The sequence below is a fragment of the Coregonus clupeaformis genome, chromosome 27 (genome assembly GCF_020615455.1).
Source record: "Coregonus clupeaformis isolate EN_2021a chromosome 27, ASM2061545v1, whole genome shotgun sequence".
In the NCBI taxonomy this organism is placed as follows: Eukaryota; Metazoa; Chordata; class Actinopteri; order Salmoniformes; family Salmonidae; genus Coregonus; species Coregonus clupeaformis.
In genome coordinates this window covers 19988435-20011936 of record NC_059218.1, presented here as the reverse complement: position 1 = coordinate 20011936, position 23502 = coordinate 19988435, and the positions used below count along the sequence as shown (strand labels likewise).

General features: G+C 43.7%; 1 protein-coding gene across 1 annotated transcript; it reads right to left on the bottom strand.

Moving 5' to 3' along the window:
• Positions 1 to 6705: 6705 nt before the first annotated feature.
• Positions 6706 to 22556, bottom strand: LOC121541597 (endoplasmic reticulum mannosyl-oligosaccharide 1,2-alpha-mannosidase-like). The gene is made up of 14 exons (XM_041850729.2): positions 22093 to 22556; positions 21446 to 21583; positions 14224 to 14332; positions 13865 to 14094; positions 13523 to 13674; positions 13251 to 13372; positions 12913 to 13104; positions 12619 to 12767; positions 11322 to 11510; positions 10809 to 10999; positions 10479 to 10599; positions 9981 to 10175; positions 9314 to 9445; positions 6706 to 8393 (listed from the first exon to the last, which is right to left on the bottom strand). The coding sequence occupies exons 2-14, from the start codon at positions 21545 to 21547 to the stop codon at positions 8184 to 8186; spliced, it is 2094 nt and encodes a 697-aa protein (XP_041706663.1). The 5' UTR covers positions 21548 to 21583; positions 22093 to 22556; the 3' UTR covers positions 6706 to 8183.
• Positions 22557 to 23502: the final 946 nt, after the last annotated feature.

Below are 23502 nucleotides of genomic sequence, written 5' to 3'. Positions count from 1 at the left end.
GACCATCTTTCTGATCAGATGTAATTAAGTGTCAATCAAAATGAGAACACACATGCACACCCACACAGGCACACACAAGATCAACCAGTCTTTGGGCTTGACAAGTGGCAAGCCTTATGCCTAAAGCTACAGTCAGGGGTTCCCTCATGGCTAAGGAAGAGTTGCATTAATTACTATGCTGTATGCATCACTATGACACTTTGTTTATAAAAACTAAGCTTCAGGCTTCAAGCAAAGTTTCAAGCTTCTAAATAATGCACCAAAAGGTACACATCAATCCTGTTTTGCTGCCTCCTGGTGTTCCAGCTGAGTACATATCAACTATTGGCTTTTTTAACAGGAACAGTTTGTAAAGAAAATACAAGGAAAAATTCACATTAAAAGGTGACACCGAGTCATAAATTGCACACTAGAGACACTTATAAATAAACCCCCAGATCACAGTTTTAATACATGACTAATAATGACTGCATAATAGCTCCGTGAAATAAATCATAAGTGCCATGTGACAGGCTAGAAGAGAAAAGGTATGAACTATGGAGTCATTACCTATAATCAAATTATCTATATTCTACATAATGAAGTCTTTTACCTTTGGCTCGGTCCAGGAAGTCACAGTTAAAAGTACTAACAGGCAGGAATTTACATTAATTTACATTAGCAAGGACAGAAATTCTCAACTCGTTAATGCCATACAATAATCAATGACGTTATGTACTGGAGGGACAAATACAGTGGGGAAAAAAAGTATTTAGTCAGTCACCAATTGTGCAAGTTCTCCCACTTAAAAAGATGAGAGAGGCCTGTAATTTTCATTATAGGTACACGTCAACTATGACAGACAAAATGAGAAAAAATATTCCAGAAAATCACATTGTAGGATTTTTAATGAATTTTTTTGCAAATTATGGTGGAAAATAAGTATTTGGTCAATAACAAAAGTTTCTCAATACTTTGTTATATACCCTTTGTCACAGGTCAAACATTTTCTGTAAGTCTTCACAAGGTTTTCACACACTGTTGCTGGTATTTTGGCCCATTCATCCATGCAGATCTTCTCTAGAGCAGTGATGTTTTGGGGCTGTCGCTGGGCAACACGGACTTTCAACTCCCTCCAAAGATTTTCTATGGGGTTGAGATCTGGAGACTGGCTAGGCCACTCCAGGACCTTGAAATGCTTCTTACGAAGCCACTCCTTCGTTGCCCGGGCGGTGTGTTTGGGATCATTGTCATGCTGAAAGACCCAGCCACGTTTCATCTTCAATACCCTTGCTGATGGAAGGAGGTTTTCACTCAAAATCTCACGATACATGGCCCCATTCATTCTTTCCTTTACACGGATCAGTCGTCCTGGTCCCTTTGCAGAAAAACTGCCCCAAAGCATGATGTTTCCACCCCCATGCTTCACAGTAGGTATGGTGTTCTTTGGATGCAACTCAGCATTCTTTGTCCTCCAAACACGACGAATTGAGTTTTTACCAAAAAGTTATATTTTGGTTTCATCTGACCATATGACATTCTCCCAATCCTCTTCTGGATCATCCAAATGCACTCTAGCAAACTTCAGACGGGCCTGGACATGTACTGGCTTAAGCAGGGGGACACATCTTGCACTGCAGGATTTGAGTCCCTGGCGGCGTAGTGTGTTACTGATGGTAGGCTTTGTTACTTTGGTCCCAGCTCTCTGCAGGTCATTCACTAGGTCCCCCTGTGTGGTTCTGGGATTTTTGCTCACCGTTCTTGTGATCATTTTGACCCCACGGGGTGAGATCTTGCGTGGAGCCCCAGATCGAGGGAGATTATCAGTGGTCTTGAATGTCTTCCATTTCCTAATAATTGCTCCCACAGTTGATTTCATCAAACCAAGCTGCTTACCTATTGCAGATTCAGTCTTCCCAGCCTGGTGCAGGTCTACAATTTTGTTTCTGGTGTCCTTTGACAGCTCTTTGGTCTTGGCCATAGTGGAGTTTGGAGTGTGACTGTTTGAGGTTGTGGACAGGTGTCTTTTATACTGATAACAAGTTCAAACAGGTGCCATTAATACAGGTAACGAGTGGAGGACAGAGGAGCCTCTTAAAGAAGAAGTTACAGGTCTGTGAGAGCCAGAAATCTTGCTTGTTTGTAGGTGACCAAATACTTATTTTCCACCATAATTTGCAAATAAATTCATTAAAGATCCTACAATGTGATTTTCTGGATTTTTTTTTCTCAATTTGTCTGTCATAGTTGACGTGTACCTATGATGAAAATTACAGGCCTCTCTCATCTTTTTAAGTGGGAGAACTTGCACAATTGGTGGCTGACTAAATACTTTTTTCCCCCACTGTATATTCAAGAAAAGGAAATCAAGATCAATGGCTTAGTTTAAAATCTTTACTGTCGATCCAAATGACAGAAAAACTGGTTATTGTTGTATGGACAGGGTCTGAGAGAAGCTGCGGCTGGACTTACAAAAAGCAGCATGGAAAATATTATACAGTCTGTGGCGTGACAATCTTAGAAAGCAGCAAGGATTCTCCAAAGTCAAGCTTAATAAGTAGCAGTTTAATGGCAAGGCAATCCCTGTGACCGCTATCTTCATGAAGAAATCGCAGGGCTTAATAGTCTTTGGGGAAGATTGACCCTTCTCTAATGGACGCTACTCCTTAAACAGTTAAATTAATTGATTGTGAGAACACAAACACTATTGATCATGTCTTTGTTCTTGGACGCAAGGGTCATATTTGCAATCTCCACAAACAGATTGATAACATTGCTCTCCCATGTAGCAATCTATAAATCAGTATTGAATGGATGATATTTTACATTTTGTAGGGCCTTTGAAAGACGTCATTTCAGTGAGAGGGCTATCGCCCAACTGTTTCTGAATAGCCTAGCAGTTAGTGTTGAGTCAGTAACCGAAAGGTCGCTAGTTCAAATCCACGAGCCGACTAGGTAAAACAAATCTGTCACTGCCCTTGAGCAGGCACTTAACCCTAATTGCTCCTGGGTCGCCTGATCCCATGCTGTGACCTCACTCTCTGTGCTTATCTCAGGGGTGTGAGATATGCAAAAAACACATTTCCATTTCTCCACACACTGTACAGGTCACGTGTGAAACACGACAAAAAAAAATGTCTCTCTCAATTCTCTCCATGTTCCAACCCGATAAAAGTACTGGCAGATCTTAATTCAATCTTCGGACGCTTTTAATTTTGCTATGTAGTAGTATCAAATATGACAAATCATGTGTTAAATATAAAATGACCTCTCTGAAACTCTGAATTGAAGTGTTCACCACGGTGACAAATGACTCCATTCCTTTACCCATCTCTTTAGTCTCCTCCAATCTAAACTCACACCAACTAAGCACAAATGGTTATCATGAATATTTGATCGAGTTTAATGCCTGACTGGGGCCAAAGCTGAGAAGCAATTATAGGAACAGCACACTGAATCTCTGGGAGTGAGGAAGCTGCCACTCGCTAGTTGCTATAGCTTGGAAGGCACAACATTAGAAAAACTTCCAACACACCACAAGGGTGGTAGGGAAGGTAAGGTGTGCTGTGGATAACAGAAGGTGTGGAGGAGGATGCCGCGAAGCACTGGTGCAGGGCCAATTCTGCGTATTCAAGTCCTGATGGTATAGGTCAGGATTTGGGTACAGAAATCTTCCTGTGAAATATAGCCTACTGTAGCGAGTTATGATAGGTTGTGCTTTGCTAAATGTATTTTTTTAAAGCAGTTGATCAACTACAATAATTCTAGTTAAATGCTTAAAGAAGCACAATACTAGCCAGGGCTATGAAATGAAACAATTGATGACAGCCAAATAGTGTGACTTCAGGACAAACCGTCTCAAATGGTACCCTACTCCCTATATAATGCACTACTTTTGACCAGGGCTCTGGTATATATGGAATAGGGTGCCATTTGGGATGCACACCTTCTCTCCACCTCTCTGGAGAGGTCTATATTTCATACTGGGAGAAGCACAACGAAACATAAGCAACACCATTGTTTAAAGGTTAAACGCAGCAGTTTTTATCTCAATATCAAATCATTTCTGGGTAACAATTAAGTACCTTACTGTGATTGTTTTCAATTAAAATAGTCAACAAAAAAAAGAACAACCATTCTCAAGCAAGACTAGGACTGTCTGGGAGTGGTCTGAGTGGGGAGGGGAAAACGTACAACAAGCTGTTATTGGCAGAGGTTTGACTTATTAGTCTATTAAATCATTTACCCCATCCCACAAAAACAGGCTGACATTTCAGGCCAACTTCAAGCAGCTCTTACACTAAAAGGGCCTGATCATTTTCACAATATTATTCGATTCTCATAATGTGGAAATATATATAAAAACACGGGGGGGGAAAAATCACATTTTTGACTGCACTGGGCCGTAAACACATCAGAAGAGGAACACAATCACAACATTCAGGAGACCATTTAAAAAGAATGCCCATAAAATATTTACACTTTACTTGAAACGCCCCAAATAGTGAGCTATATGGAGACACCTCCCTGGCCAAAATGCTCTACAAGACATAACCATTAACTACAGTGGCTTGCGAAAGTATTCACCCCCTATTTTGTTGCCTTACAACCTGGAATTAAAATGGATTTTTGGGGGGTTTGTATCATTTGATTTACACAACATGCCTACCACTTTGAAGATGCAAAATATTTTTTTGGGTGAAACAAGAAATAAGACAAAAAAACAGAAAACTTGAGCATGCATAACTATTCCCCCTAAGTTGGATGGGTTCCGCTGGTGTACAGCAATCTTTAAGTCATACCACAGATTCTCAATTGGATTGAGGTCTGGGCTTTGACTAGGCCATTCCAAGATATTTAAATGTTCCCCGTTAAACCACTCAAGTGTTGCTTTAGCAGTATGCTTAGGGTCATTGTCCTGCTGGAAGGTGAACCTCCGTCCCAGTCTCAAATCTCTGGAAGACTGAAACAGGTTTCCCTCAAAAATGTCCCTGTATTTAGCGCCATCCATCATTCCTTCAATTCTGACCAGTTTCCCAGTCCCTGCCGATGAAAAACATCCCCACAGCATGATGCTGCCACCACCATGCTTCACTGTGGGGATGGTGTTCTCGGGGTGATGAGAGGTGTTGGGTTTGCGCCAGACATAGCGTTTTCCTTGATGGCCAAAAAGCTCAATTTTAGTCTCATCTGACCAGAGTACCTTCTTCCATATGTTTGGGGAGTCTCCCACATGGCTTTTGGTGAACACCAAACGTGTTTGCTTATTTTTTCTGGCCACTCTTCCGTAAAGGCCAGCTCTGTGATGTGTATGGCTTAAAGTGGTCTTATGGACAGATACTCCAATCTCCGCTGTGGAGCTTTGCAGCTCCTTCAGGGTTATCTTTGGTCTCTTTGTTGGCCTCCTTGCCTGGTCCGTGAGTTTTGGTGGGCGGCCCTCTCTTAGCAGGTTTGTTGTGGTGCCATATTCTTTCCATTTTTTTAATAATGGATTTAACTGTGCTCCGTGGGATGTTCAAAGTTTCTGATATTTTTTTATAACCCAACCCTGATCTGTACTTCTCCACAACTTTGTCCCTGACCTGTTTGGAGAGCTCCTTGGTCTTCATGGTGCCGCTTGCTTGGTGGTGCCCCTTGCTTAGTGGTGTTGCAGACTCTGGGGCCTTTCAGAACAGGTGTATATATACTAAGATCATGTGACACTTAGATTGCACACAGGTGGACTTTATTTAACTAATTATGCAACTTCTCAAGGTAATTGGTTGCACCAGATCTTATTTAGGGGCTTCATAGCAAAGGGGGTGAATACATATGCACGCACCACTTTTCCGTTATTTATTTTTTTGAATTTTATGAAACAAGTAATTTTTTTCATTTCACTATTTTGTGTATGTCCATTACATGAAATCCAAATAAAAATATATTTAAATTACAGGTTGTAATGCAACAAAATAGGAAAAACGCCAAGGGGATGAATACTTTTGCAAGGCACTGTATATACACTGAGTGTACAAAACATTAGGAACACCTGCTCTTTCCATCAGACTGACCAGGTGAAAGCTATGATCCCTTATTGTCACTTGTTAAATCCACTTCAATGAGCGTAGATGGAGAGGAGACAAGTATAAAAATAAAAAAAACGATTTAAACCTTGAGACATGGATTGTGTATGTGTGGCATGTAGCGGGTGAATGGGCAAGACAAAATATTTAAGTGCCATTGAACAGGGTATGGTAGTAGGTGCCAGGCGCACCAGTTTGAGTGTGTAACTGCAACGCTGCTGGGTTTTTCACACTCAACAGTTTCCCGTGTGCATCAAGAATGGTCCACCACCCAAAGGACATCCCAGCCAACTTGACAACTGTGGGAAGCATTGGAGTCAACATGGGCCAGCATCCCTGTGGAACGCTTTCAACACCTTGTAGAGTCCATGCCCCGACAAACTTAGGCTGTTCGGAGGGCAAAAGGGGGCACAACTTTATTAGGAAGGTGTTCCTAATGTTTTGTACACTCAGTGTATACACTGGACATCTTCAGCAGGCACAGTATAAAATTGGAAGAAACAACCACTCATGATTGGGCGCACTGTAGGTATGCTTAAATAGCCATCAGCCTAATATCACCCACACCCCAAGAAAACAAGTACCCTTCTCATTGAATTTAGACTAGTAAGAGTCTTTCTGGTAATTCATTAATTCTGGTATTAATTCTGACTGATAATGAGTCTGGGAGTGTAACAGATTTAATTCAAGCAACAACAAAAATATTCTACCCAGAACCCAAACATCGAAACATAAGAATTCTCAGTGGAAGCACTTTAATTAGGCTGTAGAAATCGATTCATCTCAGAAAACAGAACCCAAATCTCGCAGTTCAGTCACGAAAGACTTGCCTACTAGTCGATTGCATAAACCTTAACTCCCTCATGATGAGACGGATACACATACACATTGCCCCAAATGAAATATTCATGAAATTCATCACACAGCAATTTTGAGTTATTTACACAACTTGTCTGCATCTGAGAAATCACATTTTAAAGTATCCAAACGTACCATTACTTCATTACCTGGATTACATTATCAATTACCCTTCATATAATCCCATGAAACAGGAGGGTTAGACTTCTTATAAGTGATAATGAAAAACACAAAACAAAAAAAAGGACACATTCACCATAAATAAATAAATAAATAACTGTCATTGTACGCTGTGGTCCCATGTGCAACAATGATTAATGGCATTTCATTCATAGGCCATCAGTGTTGTTTTTTATCCATTCAGCTAAAGCACGCAGAATCACCTGCATGCGTCACTACTCAAATCTACTCCCACATCACTTAAATATACAAAAGACAAATCCTTCCTTTTTGACATGAAAGTGCAAAGCATTCTTCATCATAGGAGCTTCACAGTTGCGGTACTATAGGCTACTTCAACTGGTCCTCCACAGTGACAGTAGTAACTAGTGATGTAATGCCCATAGAAATAGAATGAATACACAAAATGGCCACCAGTCCACCCATTATGGATTAATTGACATGAATGGCGACGCCCATTCTACTCATTCTATTTCTGTGGTAATGGCTATCAAGGAGAGGAACTCCTGAAAGACCTATGGGGTAGGAGTCTTTCCCCTACCATTAAAAGGCTCTCAACAATGCAACCCATGTATTCAGTATTCCCTTCAAGGTAAACAATGCTCTAACATAAATGTATAGGACAAATCAATGGGAAAGCATAACCATCTTCTGGTACTTCCACCTTATTACATATTCTTCATCAGCCGGTCAGGGAGGGGAAGGGAGAGGATAATATTACTGTCTAGTGTTAGAAAATAATCAAACTGGCACCTGGGGGAGTCTCAGTCTAGTTTCGCTACCAGTCCTCCCACCTTGCAATAAACCTTGAAAATGTTGAGTTGATTTTGTAGACCTTCGGTCTTCTTGTTTCTTTTAAACTGAACAGCAAGCCGTCAAGATTCTCAAGAGTGTCTACTCCAAACTACAAAAGCTTTGTACAACAGAGACCAGCTCTATAGCACCCCCCCATCCAAGGAAATCCCCTCCACTTGAAAACCCATTGACGAGTTTGTCTTCTACTGTGCACAGAGAGTCAAGCTGGACCCCTTGAGAAGGCAGCTAGGAAGTTCAAACCCCAGGATCTCGGTGGTAGGATACTTCTCTATGACGTCACTTCCTGTCTCAGACAGGAGGCGATTTCCAGATGGGTAGTGGGTGGGCCTCTGTGTTGAACACGTACTTGTCCAGGCTGAGCAGCTCCAGGTCGTCTGAAAACAGCAGGTAGAAGTACTTGAGTGTCTCCCCCAGGAAGAAGCTCTCCATCTTGTCCCTAGGACCCGGGTTCACGGGGTCGCGCACGTTACTGATGGAGGTGTAGCCTCCACTTGGCACCTGGAGAGGAAGCAGAGCATGAGGGGAAGCAGTGAGTGTGTCACAGGAAACCCAAACTCCTCCACATGAAACCCCATTTACAAGTCTGTCTTTGACTGTGCACCACCACCACACCACAGTGAGTCAAGCCGGATCCCTTGAGAAGGCAGCTTGGTATTAAAGCTCAAGATGATAATGTTCATTGAGAAATTCAGGTAAACTCACCCCATTGTCTTCCTACAGATGGCGTCTTTCTAATGCAACTGTGCTGCCATGTGCTATCTGTCATGCAACACGTGAAACTAATTTTCTTATAATAAAGATTCCTCTGCATCTGCATGAAAGTAGGACCTGGGTTTTTTAAATGACTGCGTTCTCGCATTGACACGGTATGAAACAGATGGCAGATGCACTGGCTGGCAGAAACCATACACCACCAGTCAATCAGGTGATCAAACTTGTTGTAGTTAGCACACAGCTTACAGACATAAACGTTTTAACTTGTTTACGGTAGCTAGGTAGCCAGCTTCCTGATAAAGTCATACTCCACGAAATGATGGGACTGTTCTCAGAATGTAGCTTATTTCATAATGCAGCCAGTGGGATTGGCTCAGCTAACAAACAAGCTAGCTAGCTATAATTTTCGTGCACATTTCGAACTTCATAAATAGTGCTTCTTCAACCACAAAACTCCTTAGCTAGGTGTAGAATTGGGTAATTAAGACTTGCCCAGGAAGAAAACATCAACATTTACCACAGGGTTATAGTTTTTTAAAATATTAATTTGACTGTTAGTGGGTTCATTAGACAGTCACCGTAGTAACATCGTTGCCAAACAACTTTTGATCTATTCAATAAATGTTTGCGAGTTATCAGACATAACAGATCAGTGAAGGTGGAGTCGTTGTGCTATCTGATGTACAGTAAGACATTGGACTCACCCTGGTATATTTGTTGAAGCTCTCTAGAATGTCCCAGCCCCAGTCTCTGTATTTGGTGTCCTTAGTGAACCTGTACAGGTAGAACAGACTCTCCACTGTCTCCGGTCTCAGGAGGTTGTGTCTGTCTGCAGGCTGGGGGAGAAAAGACATGCAAACTCACATTGGGTGCATCCTGAATTGCACCCCATTCCCTATATAGCGCACTACTTTTAGAGAATAGGGTGCCATTTGAGACTCAACCATAAACATCAATAGTAAAGTGAATACGAACACATCTTTCTATGCTTTGATTGGAGATGTTTGTATGCTGTAGCAGTCCCTCCTAAATCATAATTAAATGACCTTAAGAACTGACGAGCCGTATTTGGAAAGCAAGTTGAGTGTTAATTCCAGCAGTGAGGAGAAAACAAATATCTGAGAGGTTTTCAGCTTTATTACACCGTAGAGCCACACTTGACTCCTGTCACTCTGCTACTCAACATCTCTAGATAAGGATTAGTGCGAGACAGAGAAATAAGATACGCATCAAAGTAAACAAGGATTGAAAGACGTACAGTAGGAGCCAAATACATCTAGATCTCACAGACACATATTGTCTGTGTCCTAAGTTGCTCCCTATTCCCGATGCCATCTGGGATGCTCTCAGTATTCTTCCTGTAGAACCCACCTTGACGTTGACGTCTCGCCCGTCGTAGGGCTGCAGGTTGAAGTGGGCGATCTCGGGGCTCAGGCCCGTCTCCATCTGGACGTACATCTGGTGGCACGTCTCCATCAGCTGCAGGGCCAGCTCCATGTGATCCTCCGGCAGCCCATTGTGGGCACCCAGCGCCAGAGTGCCAGGCAGGAAACACACCAGGTGGTCCTGAGAGAGAGGGGGGCAGATTGAGAGAGAGAGAGAGGGACGGGGGCAGAGAGACAGACAGCGAGAGAGAGGGGGGAAGACAGCGAGGAATAGAGCGAGAGTATTTACTGTAAACATGTAAAGTAGTACATACAATGTAGCTCAATTGGTAGAGCATGGCGCTTGCAACACCAGGGTTGTGGGTTTGATTCCCACGGGGGGCCAGTATGAAAAAATTAAAAATAAATGTATGCTCTGGATAAGAGCGTCTGCTTAATGACTAAAATGTAAATGTATTGGTATGGATGTTGTGTAGTCTCTCACCATCTTGGGGTTGAAGCGATTGTGGTTGAGCTCCCCTACGAAGGTCAGCTTTCTGGGGCCTGTGGTTCTCAGCAGGTGCTTCTTGACCCCTTCTATTGCCTCCAGGTAGTCCTCCAACAGACTGAACAACACACCCATAAATCTCTATTTGTTTATCTGTAATCCTGCAAGACAAGTCTCCTCAAAGCACTCTAATCTAATCATATGTGATCTGGGCCTGTATTCATAAAGCATCTCGAGTAGGTGTGCTGATCGAGGATCAGGTCCTCCGTGTCCATGCCATCTTATTCATTATTATCGTAAAGGCAAAATTGATAGAAATGTGCTTACTCTGGTTCCGTCTTGCCTCCCTGGATCCACTGTTTGAGAAGGTACTCATAGTAGCTGTCAGCCCGGGCCCCCAGGGTGAACACTCCTTTGTGGGTGAACTGGCCACTGTTGGTGTTGATGAACATGGGCACCAGGCCGTCATGCTTCCCTGGCAGCTTATGGACCAGCCTCATCACCTCATTCACCACCTCCTAGGGACGCACAGGCAGGTTGATAAAGACTTGGGTCATATTCATTAGAGCACACTGTAGAAAAACGTTTTGCAACGGAAAACCTTCTCAAATTTCAACCTATGCGTCCGGACAAAGATTGTGTCCAAAAATTACATATTGAGACAATGGCTTTTCAATGGGAGTCATCCGTTGACACATAATGGCATAACGGAGATCATCGTCTGTAAAAAAATACAAACGCACAATATGTCTGCCTAGTTGACTTGAACTTTTTAACCGCAGTAGTCTACACCCAGAACACACATGACATGATCCATAGAGCTCCCCTCTCTGGCCTCACCTGGTACTGCGGGTCCTGGGTGAGGCGGCTGAGCTCTCTGAACTCCAGCTGGACACTGGTGACCTCGGCCAGAGTGCTGTCGGACGTCCAGCGAGGGGGGTGGGCTGTGCCCTTCCCAATGTTCACATCAGAGAAGGGGATCTTGGAGGGGGTTTTGAACGCAGGCATCAACCTCAAGCCAATGTCTTTCTACAAGCACAAGGGAAGGAAAGATGAGAACATAGGGATCAATCCTCATTAGCACTGATTAGTAAATTAGCTAATTTGAATTAAGTACTTTTCTGACTCATTAATTATTCTGATTTTTTTCCAAAATTGGCTCCGAATCAAGATGCTTTCCATTGATTTATCATAACCTCAGGCAATGAAACGTACTAAGTTTGTAGATACAATTTGAGGTTTTCAGTGATTCATTTACAAAGAAGAATTTGAACATTGGTTGAGAATGTGCATGTTTGAATTTAGGCGGGTGATTTGCTTAGAAAAAAAATAATAAAAAAATTGAATTTAGTTTGTTTTGCATATGGCATTCCGATGTGGGAAGAGAAGAGCATTTTTCCTGCTCTGATGTACACAGAGTATACAAAACATTAGGAACATCTTCCTAATATTGAGTTGTACCCCCTTTTGCCCTCAGAACAGTCTCAATTCGTTGAGGCATGGACTCTACAAGGTGTCGAAAGCGTTCCACAGGGATGCTGGCCCATGTTGACTCCAATGCGTCCCATAATTGTGTCAAGTTGGCTGGATGTCCTTTGGGTGGTGGACCAGTCTTGATACACATGGGAAACTGTTGAGCCTGAAAAACCCACCAGCGTTGCAGTTCTTGACACACTCAAACTGGTGCGCCTGGCACCTTCTACCATACCCCGTTCAAAATCAACTAAATATTTTGTCTTGCCCATTCACCATCTGAATGGCACACATACACTATCCATGTCTCAAGGCTTAAAAATCATATTTTTTTAAATTTATTTTTTTAAACCTGTCTCCTTCCCTTCATCTACACTGATTGAAGTGGATTTAACAAGTTACATCAATATATATATAAAAAACATGGGGGATTGGAAGTGATGCAGACAATTACATTGATGGAAGTTACAATCTATCTGCAATATTAAGCTGATCTACCCTCCAAAAAAAAAAAAGGTGTACACTCAGTGTGTCAGTCAGAAGCCCCAAGGACCAGTGAATAGAGGGATTGAAAGGTTGAAACAACAGATGGAGGTAGAGAAAGAAGTAGAGACCATATTCTAGTCGCCCAATCTGTCCTAGCCTTCCTTCCCATGTCACTCACAGCCTTCTCAAGGAACATCTCATCGCCAGTCAGGTGGTAGGTGCTTAGCAGGCCTCCCAGGATCCGGATGGTGCTCTCAAACAGGTTCACGTCCACATTCTTAGAGAATGACAACTCAGTCTCCACCCACTTCCTCGCCTCCTCAAACTCTGTGAGCGAGCAAGCAAGCAGACAAGCAAGCGAGCGAGAGACAGAGAGAAATTCAGCCTTGGGTTCTGTTACACAGCAGCAAATAGAGAGAAGCAATTAGTAAAGAGAGAGCGGGATGTGTGTGTTTGTGTTAGGCCTAGCTACCTTCTTTCAGTCCCAAGATCCACATGGTGTCCAGAGCGTCAATGAGAGTCAGGCCCAGGCCAAACCACTCCCCGTAGGACTTAGACACAGGCTTGAGCTCATCATGACCCCAGGCAAACTCCTTATAGCCCTTCCACGCATGCCTAAAGGCCTCTCGCACTGTCTCAAGCCTGTCCACAGGCTTCACTGAAACTACACACAGTAAACACATGCTCTCAAGCACACACACACAAAAACATGTATATTTCTGAAGCCAAAGACACCACAACTGGTCAAGCTCTGGAGTGGGTGTGCGGTATGGTTGAGGTTGTGAGATGGTGCGTGTGGCAGAGACTTACCTGGTGCCAGTGGGGCTGTGTCCTCAGGGTTGACTGGCACAGGAGGCACAGCGCCATCCTTCTCATGGGCAGAGGGTGGGGGTTCTGTAGCCTCGTCCGCCTCGATCATGGCTCCTCGCCAGCTACGTGTATGTAACACATATAACACAAGTTCTAAAAGACATGGAGCTGTAAATAAATAGCAATAACAGTATTACCGCAGAACGATACATATTGGTCAAAAGAGTTGAATTCAATATCAAATGTGGTTACGCTTGACAATAGGGTTTTACCTGACAAGAGGCTTCTCTCCCTCCTCCTCTTCAGCTTTCTCCACTGGCTCTTTCTCCACTGGCTCTTTCTCAGCTGGTTTTACCAGTGAATCTGATACGTTCCCCTCCTTCTGCAGGCTTGGAGGTCCTCTCTTGTTGGGGAATGGTCTCTTCTACATAGGTAAACACAGTTAATTAGAATAGATTACAGCAAGTTCTGACAAAGGCGCTGAAGGACAGCCAAAACAGTTCCTTCACTGTCTATTATTGGACCCAGAATCACTTGAATGGTTGTTAGGTTTTATTAAACATAAAACCAATCAAAGTGGTTAAGTATAGTGCAATAGCCAGACTGGTCCTGACCTTGGCTGGGGGTTTGGGTATGACCTTTGGTCTCTGGGGTTCTGGAATGACCTCTGGTATGAGTCCTGGACCCACAGCTGGACCCAACTCTGGGCCGACCGCTCCACCGGCCAGGCCCACAGCCGGACCTACAGCTGGGCCAGCCACAGGGTTTACCCCTGGAGGGATGGGTTTCAGGCCTCTTTCCCAGTCTTCATCCCAGTCCTCCCTTACCGCCCTGTCTGACATGCCTGAGTGCACACACACACAAATGACAATACAGACATCAATACACAGCACAGGAGCCTGCTGTGAAACATCAAAAGCAGCATACAAATACAAAAGACTAACAGCCAGTGAGTGTGGGGAAGAAGGCCTACCTCTCCATTGCTCCGAGAAGCTGGGGTAGGAGAGCAATCCACATATCAGCAGCAGAGCCAGCAGGAAGAGGATGAGACTGCGCTGCAGCCGAGACAGCTGCTTCCACTTCTACAAAGGAGAGAGGAAAAAAGCACTCAAAAGCAATTTAACATCTCTCAATTGACCCTTCGCTAAGCCTGGCCCTGGAATTTTGAGCAACCAATCGCAGCACTCCAATGGATAGCAACTGTCGTCGAGTCTGACACCTCGGACAACCTCACGTTAGAAACGCATGAAAGCCAGTGAGGGCAGTGGGTAAAAAAAGTAATTGTTTAAATGGCTAAATAATTGAAAAGTATACCAGGGGTACTTGCCACTGTGATTCCTGAATTGCAGAACCTGTTGGCTTACTTTTGGAATCCAAAATTATACTTTTGTTACATTGTTTGTTAGCTCAACTGGTTAGCTAGCTTTCAGTCTCATTGACTACCAAATGTTGCTAACGCTAGCTAGCCACTTAATATAACTTGTTTTCTGAAAATGTATGTTAGCTAGCTAAATTGGCTATATTAGGAATATAACTCATCTGCTGTCGACATCAGCAAACGATTTCAGAGCACTTATTAGCTACAAAAGTGGTTAGTAGCTTTGACTGCATGCACAGTGCATTCAGAGCCATTCAGTGGCTAGCTACACTACAAACATAATTTTACCAGGTTTCCTTGAAGCAATTGTAATGACAGTCCACCATAACATACCCCAGAGTTTCCTGATTAGCAAGGGGTAGTCAGTGCTTAATTTCATTGTGTATTAAAAAAGGGGAATTCGCAAGTGGTTACAACTAGGAATTTGGCTTCCTGGGAAAATGTTGTCTGAGCTTGCAACAGTAACCAAGGGGGGCAGGGCTTAGCGAAGGGTCAATTCACATTTTTATTTTATTTTATTTCTCCTTTATTTAACCAGGTAAGCCAGTTGAGAACAGTTTCTCATTTACAACCGCGACCTGGCCAAGATAAAGCAAAGCAGTGCGATAAAAACAACACAGAGTTACATATGGGGTAAAAAACAAAACATAAAGTCAAAAATACAACAGAAAATATATATACAGTGTGTGCAAATGTAGCAAGTTATGGAGGTAAGGCAATAAATAGGCTATAGTGCAAAATAATTACAATTAGTTTTAACACTGGAATGATAGATGTGCAAGAGATTATGTGCAAATAGAGATACTGGGGTGCAAATGAGCAAAATAAATAACAATATGGGGATGAGGTAGTTGGGTGGGCTAATTTCAGATGGGCTGTGTACAGGTGCAGTGATCGGTAAGGTGCTCTGACAACTGATGCTTAAAGTTAGTGAGGGAGATAAGAGTCTCCAGCTTCAGAGATTTTTGCAATTCGTTCCAGTCATTGGCTGCAGAGAACTGGAAGGAATGGCGGCCAAAGGAGGTGTTGGCTTTGGGGATGACCAGTGAGATATACCTGCTGGAGCGCATACTACGGGTGGGTGTTGCTATGGTGACCAATGAGCTAAGATAAGGCGGGGATTTGCCCAGCAGTGATTTATTTGATGGCCTGGAGCCAGTGGATTTTGCGACGAATATGTAGTGAGGACCAGCCAACAAGAGTGTACAGGTCACAGTGGTGGGTAGTATATGGGGCTTTGGTGACAAAACGGATGGCACTGTGATAGACTACATCATATTTGCTGAGTAGAGTGTTGGAGGCTATTTTGTAAATGACATCGCCGAAGTCAAGGATCGGTAGGATAGTCAGTTTTACGAGGGCATGTTTGGCAGCATGAGTGAAGGAGGCTTTGTTGCGAAATAGGAAGCCGATTCAACTTTGGATTGGAGATTCTTAATGTGAGTCTGGAAGGAGAGTTTACAGTCTAACCAGACACCTAGGTATTTGTAGTTGTCCACATACTCTAGGTCAGACCCGTCAAGAGTAGTGATTCTAGTCAGGTGGGCGGGTGCCAGCAGCGTTCGATTGAAGAGCATGCATTTAGTTTTACTAGTGTTTAAGAGCAGTTGGAGGCTACTGAAGGAGTGTTGTATGGCATTGAAGCTCGTTTGGAGGTTTGTTAACACAGTGTCCAATGAAGGGCCAGATGTATACAAAATGGTGTCGTCTGCGTAGAGGTGGATCTGAGAGTCACCAGCAGCAAGAGCAACATTATTGATATACACGGAGAAACGAGTCGGCCCAAGAATTGAACCCTGTGGCACCCCCATAGAGACTGCCATAGGTCCAGACAACAGGCCCTCCGATTTGGCACATTGAACTCTATCTGAGAAGTAGTTGGTGAACCAGGCAAGGCAGTCATTTGAGAAACCAAGGCTATTTAGTCTGCCAATAAGAATGCGGTGGTTGACAGAGTCAAAAGCCTTGGCCAGGTCGATGAAGACGGCTGCACAGTACTATCTATTATCGATCGCGGTTATAATATCGTTTAGGACCTTGAGCGTGGCTGAGGTGCACCCATGACCAGCTCGGAAACCGGATTGCATAGCGGAGAAGGTACAGTGTGATTCGAAATGGTCGGTGACCTGTTTGTTAACTTGGCTTTCAAATACTTGCGAAAGCCAAGTTAACAAACAGGTCACCGACCTTTGAAGATGGGGATGACCGCAGCAGCTTTACAATCTCTAGGGATCTCAGACGTTACAAAAGAGGTTGAACAGGCTAGTAATAGGGGTTGCGACAATTTCCGCGGCTAGTTTTAGAAAGAAAGGGTCCAGATTGTCTAGCCCAGATGATTTGTAGGGGTCCAGATTTTGCAGCTCTTTCAGAACATCAGCTGTCTGAATTTGTGTGAAGGAGAAGCGGGTGGTGGGGGCATGGGCAAGTTGCAGCGGAGGGTGCAGAGCTGGTGGCCGGGGTAGTGGTATCCAGGTGGAAAGCATGGCCAGCCTTAGCAAAATGCTTGTTGAAATTCTTGATTATTGTAGATTTATCGGTGGTGATAGTGTTTCCTAGCCTCAGTGCAGTGGGCAGCTGGGAGGAGGTGCTCTTATTCTCCATGGACTTTACAGTGTCCCAAAACATTTTGGAGTTAGTGCTACAGGATGCACATTTCTGTTTGAAAAAGTTAGCCTTTGCTTTCCTAACTGCTTGTGTATATTGGTTCCTAACTTCCCTGAAAAGTTGCATATCGCAGGGGCTATTTGATGCTAATGCAGTACGCCACAGGATGTTTTTGTGCTGATCAAGGGCAGTCAAGTCTGAGGAGAACCAGGGGCTATATCTGTTCTTAGTTCTGTATTTTTTGAATGGGGCATGTTTATTTAAGATTCAGAGGAAATTACTTTTAGAGAACAACCAGGCATCCTCTACTGACGGAATGAGATCGATATCCATCCAGGATACCTGGGCCAGGTCAATTAGGAAGGCCTGCTTGCTAAAGTGTTTTAGGGAGCATTTGACAGTGATGAGGGGTGGTCGTTTGACCGCGGACCCGTTACAGACGCAGGCAATAAGGCAGTGATCGCTGAGATCCTGGTTGAAGACAGCGGAGGTGTATTTAGAGGGTAAGTTAGTCAGGATGATATCTATGAGGGTACCCATGTTTACGGATTTAGGGTTGTACCTGGTAGGTTCGTTGATAATTTGGATTGTAGGATGGCCGGGGTGTTAAGCATATCCCAATATAGGTCACCAAGCAGTACGAACTCTGAGGATAAATGGGGGGCAAACAATTCACATATGGTGTCCAGGGCACAGCTGGGGGCTGAGGGGGGTCTGTAGCAAGCAGCAACAGTGAGAGACATTTCTGGAAAGGTGGATTTTTAGAAGTAGAAGCTCAAACTGTTTGGGCACAGACCTGGATAGTATGATAGAGCTCTGCAGGCTCTCTACAGTAGATTGCAACTCCACCCCCTTTGGCAGTTCTATCTAGACGGAAGATGTTGTAGTTGGGGATGGACATTTCAGAATTTTTGGTGGCCTTCCTAAGACAGGATTCAGACTGCTAGAACATCAGGGTTGGCAGAGTGTGCTAACGCAGTGAATAACTCAAACTTAGGAAGGAGACTTCTGATGATAACGTGCAGAAAACCAAGGCTTTTACGGTTGCAGAAGTCAACAAATGATAGCTCCTGGGGAGTAGGAGTGATACTGGGGGCTGCAGGGCCTGAGTTAGCCTCTACATCACCAGAGGAACAGAGGAGGACTAGAATAAGGACACGGCTAAAGGCTTTAAGAACTGGTCTTGTAGTGCGTTGGGTACAGAGAATAAAGGGGGCAGATTTCCGGGCGTTGTAGAAAAGATTCAGGGCATTATGTACAGACAAGGATATGGAAGGATATGAGTACAGTGGAGGTAAACCTAAGCGTTGGGTAACAATGAAAGAGATAGCATCACTGGAGGCACCGATTGAGCCGGTCTCCGCGTGTATGGGGGGTGGAACAATAACTATTTCAGGCAGTTTGAGAGGGACTTGGGGTTCTACAGTGAAATTGTATAATAACAACTAACTGGAACAGCAATAGGCAAGGCATGGGAGAGAGGCATAAAGCAATCACAGGTGTTATTAGAGAGAGCTAAGACAACAACTGGTAATGGCGATAAAGTTTGGGCTGAGGCTAAACAGAATAAACAGGACAGGGTACCATGTAAAGGAACAGTCCAGCAGGCATCAGCTGTGCAGCTGAGTGATCATAAGGTCCAGTGAACAGCAATATGTGAGTCCGAGAGCAGTTCAAATTGGTGCTTCAGCACAGCGAGCAGGAAGCACGGTTGTAGTTTGCGTGTGCTAGCGGGTCGGGGCTAGCAGATGGATCTTCATGGTCGTCGCAACGGGAAGCCTGTTGAAACCACAGACGATTACGTCGGCAGACCAGTCGTGATGGATCGGCAGGGCTCTGTGTCAACTCTAGGAGGTCCCGTCCGGTCGACAGAGAGGTAGATAGCCGGGAGATGTGCTTGACTCAAGGCTAGCTCAAGGCTGATTAGCCAACAACAACGTTCATTTGGTTGCAGCTAGCTAGTTGCGATTATCCAGTGTTAAAGGTCCAGTGATTCAGTGATTCCGGCAGAAAATCCGATAGGTTCTGGGTCGATAACTCGCTGTGCAGACTGGCCGATAATAGTCCAGGCTAGAGCTGGCTGGTAGGTTGTGCAGGCCACGGACAATGGAGAAAAAGCCGCTAACGGTGGCTAATAGCAAGTAGCTAGTGATTAGCCTACAGCAACATCCATTTGACATCCATTCGGTTGCGGCTAGCTAGATCCGGTGTTAAGGTCCAGTGATTGACAGTGAAATGACAGTAGTACCTCAGCTAATTTCCCCACACCAAATCACCATTTATGAGGGATAAAAGCTTTTGACAAACACTGTGTTAGCTATTGTGTTACTTGCCTGGTACAACTCCAACATCTCTAGATGGTTGTTTTTCCACTAGCTTACACAGACTGATATAACCAGTGTGCGAGCAAGCAGTGAGGATAGAGGGATGCTCTCTCATGGGAGATAGAGGGATGCTCTACCGATCCTTGACTTCGGCGATGTCATTTACAAAATAGCCTCTAACACTCTACTCAGCAAACTGGATGTAGTCTATCACAGTGCCATCCGTTTTGTCACCAAAGCCCCATATACTACTCACCACTGTAACCTGTACGCTCTTGTTGGCTGGTCCTCACTACATATTCGTCGCCAAACCCACTGGCTCCAGGTCATCTATAAATCACTGCTAGGCAAATCCCTGCCTTATCTTAGCTCATTGGTCACCATAGCAACACCCACCCGTAGTATGCGCTCCAGCAGGTATATCTCACTAGTCATCCCCAAAGCCAACACCTCCTTTGGCCGCCATTCCTTCCAGTTCTCTGCTGCCAATGACTGGAACGAACTGCAAAAATCTCTGAAGCTGGAGACTTATCTCCCTCACTAACTTTAAGCATCAGTTGTCAGAGCACCTTACCGATCACTGCACCTGTACACAGCCCATCTGAAATTAGCCCACCCAACTACCTCATCCACATATTGTTTTTTATTTTGCTCATTTGCACCCCAGTATCACTATTTGCACATAATCTCTTGCACATCTATCATTCCAGTGTTAATACTAAATTGTAATTATTTTACTAAATTGTAATTATTTTTGCACTATGGCCTATGTATTGCCTTACCTCCATAACTTGCTACATTTGCACACACTGTATATATATTTTCTGTTGTATTCTTTGACTTTATGTTTTGTTTACCCCATATGTAACTCTGTGTTGTTGTTTTTTATCACACTGCTTTGCTTTATCTTGGCCAGGTCGCAGTTGTAAATGAGAACTTGTTCTCAACTGGTTTACCTGGTTAAATAAAGGTGAAATAAAAAATTTAATTAAATTGGAGACAACAAAAATAACTAGAGGCACAACAGGCTACACGCAAGTACTGTAGGCTGGCTACTTAGCCTAATTAACACTTGTGCTGAGCCACAAATGGCTATCTGAGCAATTATCAGTGAGCCATGATGGAAAACAATGCATCATTGTCTCAGAAGAGGCTTTGTCACTGGAATCCATCTAAATAAAACAATACACAAGACGACTTAGCCTAGTCTGCCCTATACCAATGAAAGCTACTATAAACACTACTCCTTACATTCATGATTGCTATACTTTTGCATATTGCACCAGCATATACGACACAAACTAATGGCAGGTTTAAAAAGCACATCTCTGCTGGTTCTGTTAAGCACCTGAAAACCAGGGGCGTAATCATTACAGAAACAGTTTACCGTTTAAGAACCAAATGTAAGCAAACAGAGCTAAATAAAAGTGTCTATTGGATAAATTCAGGTAGGTCCCTCCTCGTTTCGTTCCGTTTGCTTCTGTTTAATAAACGTTTTGCAACAGCTCTAGTCCATGTTGATCTCTTAATCAGTTATCGTTCAATCAACAAGAGGTCGTTGGTACTATCTGGAAGCATCTCAATGCTTGACTGGAGTAGGAAGTAGGCTACACTACCTGTTGACAAGTGGGTTTCCTTTGAGAGTGAAACATGAAACCAGTTTGAAAGAAGGACAGCAAACACAAGGACGTACTGATCTTGGCATGACAGCACCGTATTGAGAAAAGAGTGGGAGAAAGCCTGGGGCCGTATGTGAAACAAATCTTCTCAGAGTAGGAGTGCTGATTTAGGTACAGTTTAGCCTTTTAGATCACACTGAATACGATTAATTGGACAGGGGGGACCTGATCCTAGATCAGCACTCCTACTCTGAGTCGCTTGATACTCACCCTCCAGCAGGACTGGCGGCGGTGCTTTCCGTTGTTGTAGCTGCGGCTGTGTTGGTCACTGAGGGTTAGCGCGATGAAGTCCTTTCTGGGTGGGGGGTACATCTCTCCAGCTGAGTGGTATAGGTCATAGATGCTGGACTGAGGGATGGGGAAGAGAAGGGAAGTTTAGGATTCATTGCCCTAAAAGGTAGAGGATAAATAACAGGAGTGTCTCAACTCTTCCTTTATGTTAGGGGTTCATTTGACTCATTATTTCATTTAGTTTGTTTCAATGTCCACAAGGTGGCTTTTTATTGTCAACTAGCTAGCTAACATTACTTGAACTAAAAGTAGTAATTAAGTAATGAGTAATTAAGGCATCAAGGCCAGTTAGAAAACAAGGTTGGCTGAATGTTTGAATAGCTAGTTAGCTAGCTAGTTGGTTGGCTAGGTATGATTCATAACTCCAAAATACAAGGCTTTTTACAATCTGCCCTGTCTTTGGAGTTAATAATTATAGCTAGCTAGGAGTTATGAATCATATCTAGCTAACGTTAGTTGGCTGACTGACTTTGTCGCTAACTAGCTACAGCTATGTCAGAGACCAAAGGGGGAACCTTTTAGTTATTTGGCTAGCTATGTCACTCATATGTCCCCCATAAGCTTACCTTTTCCCGTTGTAGCCAGGTAACGTTTGCTAGTTTGCTAACGTTAGCCTCCGTTGTTGTCACACTGACTGTATTCTCTCCGGGCGCGTTATGAAGAGCGAGTCATGATGAGCTAGCTAGCTACCTATCCTATAACCTACAACCTTGGAAAGCTAGCTATCATATTGTTGACTTGCAATGTTGACAATGGATCCATATTTCTCGCAAGTGAAGAGAGAGGAGCCCTTTCATTTCCCCAGTAACAACAACATATCAAGGAGGCTAGCTAGCCTTTCGATAGCTGCCTCTAGTTAGCTATCTTACTTTTTGTTCGCCTCCAAACAGTGGACGGTTTTGCAAAGACCAACGTCTATCTAGGCTCGAGTGGCCAATCTGGTAAATTTTACTAACCTCCACTGGTGAAAATTGTCTCTAGCTAGGTTAGCTGTGACGGCTCACCAATGGGCGTGTTCGTTTTGCATGGCCCGGTTAGGCGGAGTTTGTATATTATGAAAACTCCACCCACCCGGGACAGTTCAGTGTGGGTCACAAGACTCGAGGCACGTCATAATTTGCTGCGAGAGGTCGCGGCCCCCGCCCGCCAGTGGGGAAAATTGGCTCACAGAAAAAACGTGACATTTTCAAACGCTATTTTCTTGTTGCCTGCTTGTTTTAGTCAATTACAAAACAACATTTAAGAAAAGGCTAGCCAAAACCGGAGATAGAGGGGGGAAGAGAAGGACACCGGTGGCTAGAAGATCAGTGTTGGTTGTTGGAAGAGCGCTCATAAGTGGGACGCACTGTTGAGCGCTACATCCCGAGGGGTTCGTGCTGATTGTACTGAGATTGTGACAGCCGGTTAAATGGCGTCCCTTGAGAAGGCAAGAACAAGATGTATGTCAGGAGAAATATGGATGAGGAATGGAGGGAAAAAGAGAGGCAGCGGAGGTCTAAGAGAGAGAGAGAGAGAGAGGGAGAGAGAGAGAGAGAGAGAGAGAGGTGGAAACTGAGCTGCACTTCCTAACCTCCTGCCAAATGTATGACCAAATTAGAGACACATATTTCCCTCAGATTACACAGACCCACAAAGAATTTGAAAACAAATCCAATCTTGATAAACTCCCATATCTATTGGGTGAAATACCACAGTGTGCCATCACAGCAGCAAGATTTGTGACCTGTTGCCACAAGAAAAGGGCAACCAGTGAAGAACAAACACCATTGTAAATACAACCCATATTTATGTATTTTCCCATTTGTACTTTAACTATTTGCACATCGTTACAACACTGTATATAGACATAATATGACATTTGAAATGTCTTTATTCTTTTTGAACTTTTGTGAGTGTAATGTTTACTGTTAATGTTTATTGTTCATTTCACTTTTGTTTATTATCTATTTCACTTGCTTTGGCAATGTTAACATATG

Coding starts and splice junctions, on each gene's coding strand:
- LOC121541597 (XM_041850729.2), bottom strand. CDS start 21,547: ATGTACCCCCCACCCAGAAAGGACTTCATCGCGCTAACCCTCAGTGAC. Junction 14,333..21,445: donor GCCGCCAGTCCTGCTGGAGG/GTGAGTATCAAG, acceptor TCTCCTTTGTAG/AAGTGGAAGCAGCTGTCTCG. Junction 8,394..9,313: donor GCTTCAACAAATATACCAGG/GTGAGTCCAATG, acceptor CTTCCTCTCCAG/GTGCCAAGTGGAGGCTACAC.